This window comes from Gekko japonicus, unplaced genomic scaffold (assembly GCF_001447785.1).
Source record: "Gekko japonicus isolate JY-2015 unplaced genomic scaffold, Gekko_japonicus_V1.1 scaffold16, whole genome shotgun sequence".
In the NCBI taxonomy this organism is placed as follows: Eukaryota; Metazoa; Chordata; class Lepidosauria; order Squamata; family Gekkonidae; genus Gekko; species Gekko japonicus.
Window position 1 is genome coordinate 1,445,860 of NW_015169777.1, and position 9,199 is coordinate 1,455,058.

Below are 9,199 nucleotides of genomic sequence, written 5' to 3' on the forward strand. Positions count from 1 at the left end.
CAAGGCCAACATCAAACAATTTGGAACAATGGTAGTCAGTATGTAGTAGGGATGTAAAAAATAAATGTATGGTATTCAGATTCAGGATATTTTGAATGGTCCCCATAGGGTATAATGGGGAAGCCATCCAGGGGTATCTGGGAGTCTGGGGGGTGTTTTTTGAGGTAGAGAACCAAATCTGCAGCATAGCTGCTGGTTCCTCTCTTCAACCTCCCCCCCCCCCAATTTCAAAAAGACTGGACCAGGGGGTCTAATTTTATTGACCCCCAAAGAAGGTACCCCCATCCTCCATTGTTTTCAATGGGGAAAAAGGCATTTAAAGGACTTGCTGTCCCTTTAAACACCTTCTCCAAGCTGCGAGTGCACCCAGAAGGCATTTAAAGGGACTGTGATTCCTTTAAATGCCCTTTAACTTTGACTATTTGGTGGTCCTGAAAAATCTTGAATATTGTTGGGGCTCGGCTATTTCGGATGTCCCCGCAATACTAAAAAAATACTCAAATGCATATTCGGATGAAAGAATAGTAGTTATTTTTTTTTGGCTTGGATATAGCTGAATGCACACCCCTACTCTAGAGCCCAAAAACTCCTCAAGTGCTAAGCACCCTTAAACCATTTTAATGAAAGTATGAATGCTCTTTTGACTTACAATTTCACCTCTGGATCCTTTATCACCTCTGGGGCCCTAAAAATAAAAAAGAGCTGTCTTAGTTCTTCATCTTCTCAATTGATACAGGTACTTGCTTAGAACTTACAAATACTTGACTGCTTGTATGAAAAATGACATTCATATCAATTCACATGCAAGGATTTATCAAATGATAAATAAATAAATAAATAAGGACATCTATAGGCCACTAGAACTACCTTTTTGTTCTAAGAAAAACAGAATCAATATTTTATAGGATTTTAAAAACCCAACAGCCATTGTTGTCTATTCTAAATTACTGTACACTAAATATATGCTTCAAGCTAGTTAAGCTTTGCAAATAAGTTTACAATAAAATAATGTATTATTCACTTATTCATAAACCACTGAGTTGTTGCTTTTGTGTGCATACACATATCTTAGGTGGAAGAAGATCCCCCACTACTGGAGAGATACATTGGTTACTTACCTGGAACCCAGGACCCATATTGACATAGAACAACACCTATTAGATGTCTCTAACCTCAGCACATCATTCATGACTATACCCTGGACTGTTCTGTGGTTTCTCTGTGGACACTAGAATATTGATAGTGAGGTATTTGGGAGATTTATTAGTAGCAGTTGTGAATAATCTTCATCTGGAACAGGATGTTTGAGGAATGGACTACTTAAGTGCAAATGGGAACTGGTAGATATCAGGGTGGGATTTATCAAAGATAGTCAGTGTTTGGCAAAGATATGCACTGCCTGTCTAACCTCCAAAGCATCCCAAGAGTTGATGAAACAAGGACCCCTATTTTCCTCTCATCTACACTAATATTGTGCAACATCAGATCATTGATGCATAAAACTGCACACCTTTATGAGATACTGCAGGAAGAAGAAACTGATCTAGCGTGCATAACAGAAACATGATGTGGTGTGTCTGTCCCAATTAATACCCCCTGCTTATGCAGTCCACCACCAACCCTGCACAACTGGCCACGTGGAGGAGTTGCTATTATCCTCCATGAATCCTTCAACTTTTACAGACTTCCCGTGCAAATTATCACTGGCATTTACTTATGTTCCTTACATTATGGACTAAGGACAGATTAGATCAAGATGGGTAGCTGTGTTAGTCTGTCTGTAGCAGTAGGAAAAAAGAGTCCAGTAACACTTTAAAGACTAACAACATTTGTGGTAGGGTATGAGTTTTTGTGAGTCACTGCTCACTTCTTCAGAACAGTGACTCACGAAAGCTCATACCCTACCACAAATGTTGTTAGTCTTTAAGGTACTTTAAGGAGTCTTACTCTTTTCTAAGGATAGATTAGACATTTTTCTTATCTACTGGTCACCAAGCTCCCCAGTGGGCACCCTATGTATTGGCAGAGGTATTGTTGGATGTGGTGCTAGAGACTCCTAGTTGATTGTTCTGGGGAACTTCTGGGGAATGTCATACCTCATCAGGACTGGCCCAAAATTGTATAGCTTCTTTGATTGCCTTGGGCCTCTCCTAAATTGAGACTGACCCAACACATGAAAGAGGTCACACCCTGGACTTAATCTTTTGCAGCAAGTCTTTGAGAGATGGTTTGGTTTCAGAATTACTGGAGATTCATTTTGAACCATAGTCTGACCACTACCTGACACTCTGCATGAAAAGGGGCCCAGTTAAAATGGTCTGCCCACAGAGGCTCATAAATCCTACTGGATTCCAAAACACCCTGGGGGATTTTTGGATTCCAAACATGTGTTCTGTGGATGCTGCAGTGGAAACATGGAATGTGAAGCTCCTTGAAGTAATCAACAAGGCTGCCCCTCACCAATCTCTCCCACCTGTGGGATGGAACCCAGCCCCCTGGTTTACCACAAAGCTGGGTGATCTGAAAAGGGCTGGGAATCTAGAACTCTTGACTGAATCTGACAGAGAACTCTTACTGAATCTGACAGATCTTGTTACAGAGCTCATTGTAATACCTATGAAGTGGCAGTGACGGCAGCAAAGAATGGTTACTTCTCTACTTATTATAGCATCAGGTAGTTCACATTCATCCCAATTGTTCAAGGTAGCTCAGCAATTGCTGATGCCTAAATCTGAGCCCCTGATGTCCTAGAAACAGACAATTATCTGTGACACTTTTGCCAAGTTTTTTGCTGATAAAATACGGGGATAACGCTCTGATCTGGATGTATATCTGAAGAAAGGCCTAATAAATTGCCTGGGTTATTTATGGATCATTTTGACCCAGTTTCCATGAATGATGTGGACAAGACACTAGGATCTGTGAAGGCCACTACTTGTACCATGGATCCTTGCCCATCCTGGCTAATAAAATCATGCAAGGTCACATCAGTAAATCCTTAGCATCTATTATAAATCAGTTGCTAACCCAAGACACCTTCCCTCAGCCACTGAAAGAGGCGATTATTCATCTATGTAATGATTTCAAGTTATAAATGTGTGTTTCTTTAAATGGTTGGTAAGTTTCAGAAGAACAAGGGGGGTGAAAGAGGAAGATGAGTGAGTGAGGTGATTGGTTGCTAATTGAGAGTGTATGGGTGGAGAGAAGGCAGAGTGTTCAGTCAGCAGCTAACTGTCAGTTGTGGTCAGTCTACAAAGTCTGAGAAGCAGTCTTCTAATTAGAATCCCATATTAGTGTTGTGAAAGGCATTAAGATTAAAAGGAGAAAGTAAAATACTTTAGGGGGCATATTAGCAACTACAGAGAGTAAAAATCTAATACTGTTAGAGTATTATAAGAATACAAGAGGAAAAAGCTTGTAGAAACCTGAGTTAAAAAGGGAAATATTTAACTGAGCTACGTATAATAAAGTTAAAAGGAATCTAAAAGGGAAACACAAAAGAGCCAGGTCCCTATTTAAAACCACACGAAGCCCAGATAGAATGCACTCCATAGGTTAGGAAAGGCACTGCCAAGTCTAAAAGAATGCCTGCATGGTTAACAACGCAAGTCAAGGGAGCTATAAAAAGTAAAGAGGCTTCTTTTAAAAAGTGGTTGCCCCAATGAATTGAACAAAAAGGACTACAGGCTCTGGCAAAAGAAATGCAAGTCAATCAGGCATGCAAAAAGTGAATTTGAGGAGCAGGTTGTTAAATGCATCAAGACAAACAATAAACATTTCTTTAAATATATTCAGAGCAGGAAACCAGCCAGAGAAGCAGTTGGGCCCTTGGATGACCAAGGAAAAAAAGGATTGCTAAAGAAAGTTGGGGAGATGGTAGAGAAGGTCAATTAATTTTTTTGTGTCTGTTTTCACTGTGGAAAGTGTGGGGCATGTACTCACGCCACAGCCACTATTTTCAGGAAAAGATTCTGAAGAACTTAGTCAAATTAAGGTGATGAGGGAGTAAGTTCTAGATCTATAGGGGAAATTTAAAAACTGATAAGTCTCCAGGTCCTGATGGCATACATCTGAGAGTTCACTCAAATGTGAGATAGTTGATCTACTAACCCATATATGGAACCTATCATTAAATTCAACTGCTATACCAGAAGACTGGAGAATAGCAAATGTTACACTAATTTTTAAAAAGGGGTCCAGAGGGGAACCAGGAAATTACAGGCCACTCAGCCTAATGTCTGTCCCAGACAAATTAGTAGAAATTGTAACGAAAACCAGAATTATTAGGCACATGGAGGAACAAAGCCTGCTGAGGGAAAATCAGCATGGCTTTTGCAAAGGGAAGTCCTGCCTCACCGACCTTTTGGAGCTCTTTGAGAAAGCAACCAAACATATAGACAAGGGTGATCCAGTAGACATTATATTGCTGGACTTTTAAAAGGCTTGCAACTGAAGTTATTTTAGGACCACAAAATCGAATGAACAGGTTGTGATATTTCTCAGTCCTGAACATGCAGCAAAAAGGAGGATTATCACACAGAACCATGCAATTTCTTTCAACAAATATTACGATGTAAATAAATGTGATAAACCTTAGAGCTAACATAGATTGTGTACAGTTATTCATACGTGTGCCCACCTGTTCATGACTGAAACACAGGGTGGTCTTTTTAACAATATTTCTCTGCCATGATTGCATCCACTGTATAGACCTGCAGAACACTTCCAGGTGGTCAGGTGCCAATTGGATTCTGGCCTACAAAAGGAGGTTAACTGTTCTGCAGCCCGATGCAATCTTTACCTCAACATTTTGAGGACAAAATCTCTTGCATCTATTCTGACTTGGACTCTACATTAGCAGTGACAGGATTGGATGGTTCTATGGGGTAGCTTCCAGCTCATCCAATCTGGATTCTTGAAAGTTTGAGACCTACCATCCGCTTGTACCACCTTGCCTGTCCAGGCTGCTTAAATCTGCTGGGGGATGTGTGTCCAGGAGACAGTAAATGCTTCCCAAAGAGAAGGGATGATTGCCCCTGCCTTGAAGTGAGCAGTCGTGCATCCACTCCTAAAGAAACTTACTCTGGACCAAGGATACTTGAATAACTGCCTTCTAGTCTCAAATGTACCATTCTTGAGCAAGGTGATTGAACAAGTGGTGGCTGGCCAACTTCAGGGACTTCTGTTGTTGGAATTGTTTGGATCAATTACAATCTGATTTCAGGCCTGGGTATGGGACAGAAAAAGCCTTGGTAGCGCTGGGGGATAACCTGCACTGGGAGATGGACAGGGGGAATGTGACCCTGGACTTTTTAGTGGCTTTGATACTATCAATCATGGTATCCTTCTGGACCGCTTTTTGGAGTTGGGACTGGGAGGCACTGTTCTGTGGTGGTTTCTTGAAGACAAGTTTCAAAGTGTGATGCCAGGGGACTGCTGTTCTGCCCCTTGGCCTCTGGCCCATGTGGTTCCTCAAGGTTCTATATTGTCACCCATGCTTTTCAGCATCTACATAAAGCCACTGGGAGAGCTCATCCAGAAATCTGGGCTGAGTTGCCACCAGTATGCAAATGATACTCAGCTCCATCTTGTGCTTCCAGCAGATTCCAGGGAAGCTGCAGAAACCACAAACTGGTAGATATATGGAAACAGTTTTGGGAAGGATGAGGACTAACAACTGAAACTTAATCCTAACAAAATGACTGTGCTACTGGTAGTGGGAAGGTCTGACCCAGGAATTGGGATATTTCCTGTTCTGGATGGGGTTGCACTCCCCCTAAATGAGCAGTTTTGTAGCTTGGGGTGCCGCTGGACCCAGGTCTTCCGATGGATAAACAGCTGGCAGTGGTGGCCAGCAGTGCCTTTCACCAGCTTCAACTGGTGAGCCAACTGTGGCCCTTCCTGCATGGGAAAGATCTTCCCACTAGATTAGTTTATTGCAATGCACTTTACATGAGGCTCCACTTGAAGAGCATCTAGTAGTCACAGTTGGTACAGAATACTGTGGCCGGAATGTTGACTGGAGTAGGTTGTAGAGACTATATCACTCCAGCCTTGTTTGATCTACACTGGATTCAGATTTGTTTCTGGGCCCTATTCAAGGTGCTGGTATTGATGTTAAAACCCTATATGGTTTGGGGCCTGCATACCCTAAAGACCACCTTCTCCCATATGAACCTACCCAACCACTCTGGTAAGCTATAGATAAGGTTGCCAGGTCTCATTGACGCGCTGGGGGTGGGTGGGAGGGAGACTTCTGGGAGTGGGATGGGGCTCCGTAACATGATATCACATGGAAGGGACATCATCACGTCAGGGACACTGCATGGCGATGCTCTGGTTTGAGGGCAAAACTCTGTGGTAAAACTGCCCTGTGTGACAGAAGTGACATCAACACGCTGGGCACATCGCACGGCAACGCTCTGGTTTGAATGCTATGATACCTTAAACATTAACAAATATATTGTAGTGTGAAATATATCTATTGGGTTTTAGGCCAGAGCCCACTTTGTCAGATGCATGACCTTAGTGGTACAGAAAAGAGAAACATCTTTCCTTTTTCCTTTGAACACCTTATTTCAATCCTGTATACCATTTTATTGGCTATATTATTTAAATCTGATAAGTTTTCTTAATAGATGGCAAATATACATAAATATATATATATACTATCAAGAAGGCTCGTTGCAGAAAGAAATGCAATGGCCTCTATACAGAGGGTTTGGGAGAGTGCCTCTGCCTGCAGCCGCAGTGCACAGCCTCCCCGCAAATTTATATGAAAGGTTGGGGGGGGGGACAGGCCAGCAACGGGCAGTGCAGCGCCGAAGGAGAGGGCCCACGCCAGCCACCCCTCCCGGAGGCCTCTCTGCGGCTTCAGAAGCCAGCTGGGGGGGGGGCGAAGATGGGCCGACGAGGGGTGGCGTGCCACCGAAGAAGAGGCCCAATGCCACCCGGCCCTCCCAGAGACCTCCCAGCAAGTTCAGGAGGCAGCCCGTTGTGGGACGAAACACAACGAGCTGTAGACAGACGCTGGTGCCCTGCCTCCTCCTCGTTCCCCGACCTCCCGGTGAAGGGGAGCAGCGAGTGAGGGAGTCCTGTTGAGCCCCGCAGACTGAGCAAGCGGCTGCAGCGCTGCCGTGATCCATTCTTGGGGCCACAGGGAGAGGAAGCTGCTGCCGCTGCCTCCTGGCCACAGCAGCTCCCACCTAGTCTCCGCGAAGGTGCAGGAGTGGCGGCGAGCAAGGCACAATGAGGGCGAGCTGCTGGGTGCAGGTTCTGTGGGCAGGACCACAGGAACGCCATCAGCCATGCAGCCAGTGGAGAGAGCCCCCTGGTGAGTGACACATCAGGGAGCGAACTGATTCGGGAGCGTGTCGAGAGTCCACAACCAAAACAGAATTATATATAAGGATACACACACACACGCACACACACACGAAATGACCTTTGCCTCTCTTTTAGGGAAAATCTGATGAAAAGGATCTGTCAATGGCACCTAACCCCTTTCAGGCTAGATGTATAGAACTGGGAGTAGTAAGTGCTGGTTTGTGAGGCAGAGAAGGCAGACATTTTCCACACACGGTGGATATGTAAATAGGCAACAGATTACTGGAAACAGGTGGTTGAAATTATGTCACTCAGATTGCAGAGACAGATTCCCTATATTACTGTTAAATTGTGTAGTTGACGTCCTAAAACTCTTCAGCTAGTAGATTAACGTATAATTACCATAGCCAGATTGGTCTTTGCTAGGAAATGGAAGCAACAAAAAAAGGACCCAAATTCATGACTAGCTTGATAAGTAAAAGAAATCTACACAAGTGTGGAAATTAATGTTCTACCAACATGATAAATATTCTTCCAGATTAGACTCATGGTCAAGGGTTGTGCAAAGAAGAGAACTTGCAGCGAAGTGTGAGAGAGTTCTTAATTTCACAAGGTTGTTATGGTTTGGATAGACAAGCTCAACTTGTACCTGTTATGTATACACTTCTTATAATGTATATCTTTTTTACTGTATTAAATAAATATTTTAAAGAACCATATACTTTTCTGTAGAGGAAAACTTTGTGCATAGGACAAAGTAGGATTTGAACCAGGAAAGATGAAGCCACTATAATCATGTTAGTTAAGGTGCCATCAATACTTTGTTGCATTTGCAACATTCATTTTTAATTAAGGATAATGCAAATTATAGGTCTATTTCTCGGAGGCTGTATACACTGACTTGCCAAGAAAAACGTATATTCTCTTGACCCTGACCCAAAACCCTTTCACATTATTCATCTTGCAGACATGCTATATTATGAAAGAGGCCTGATCTATTTATTCATTAGAGTGGGAAAACCTTCACATAATGACAGAAATGCAATAAGATATCTTAAAGAGGAAAATATGACAAACTACACTTACAGGTTTGCCTGCTGGGCCTATGATGCCTTCATTACCAATAGGGCCAGTATTTCCCTAAAAACAAAAATGCAAAGGAATTGCTAAAACAGTACATGAATTCAATTCTATGAAAATACAATATGACAGTATGTTAGCATACAATGAGCATATAGTTCTGTAGTTGGCCCACACCAACTGTGAGATGTCACTGCACTTTCAAAGAATGATGCTGTTTCTGGATATACAAAATAAATTTTCATCTGTATATCCAGATGAATTTTCATCTGTGTTTATGTCCAACTGAATATTGGAAGTAAAGAAATTGACTCTTTTGTTTATCTATGAGCCAGAAGTGGCATAGGCAGTCAAGCTAGACATTCCTTTTTTAGACTACTAAGAATCTCATCAACCATGTGGTAAGCCACAAGTAATTAAAGTAAACATACAAAGACCAACTCTGTGTATCTTAAAGATATTTGTTACCAGCAAGGCAATAAGAATTAAAGTAATTAACAGTGCAGTCCTATTCAGAGTTACTCAAGTCTAAGCCCATTAATTTTAGAAGTAACTCTGCATAGGACTACATTGTAACTTGCTTATTCTGGTAACGCAGGCAACTCCTTGGCTCAACCATTTTTACCTGGCCCTTAATGGAAAGAGGAGGAGGAGGAGGAGGAGGAGGAGGAGGAGGAGGAGGAGATTGGATTTACACTCCACCCTTCACTCAGAGTGGCTTACAATCTCCTTCCCTTCTTCTCCCCACAACAGACACCCTGTGAGGTAGGTGAGCCTGAGACCTCTGAGAGAA

General features: G+C 42.7%; 1 protein-coding gene across 1 annotated transcript in view; it reads right to left on the reverse strand.

Annotated features, from left to right (window-relative positions):
- The window catches only part of COL24A1 (collagen, type XXIV, alpha 1), a 346,183-nt gene that overhangs the window by 26,280 nt on the left and 310,704 nt on the right, over nt 1-9,199 (reverse strand). Inside the window, exons 48-49 of the mRNA XM_015416682.1 lie at nt 8,413-8,466; nt 650-685 (exon numbers count right to left, since the gene is read on the reverse strand). Of these exons, the coding sequence (XP_015272168.1) occupies nt 650-685; nt 8,413-8,466 (90 nt within the window). The remainder of the gene's footprint in view (nt 1-649; nt 686-8,412; nt 8,467-9,199) is intronic.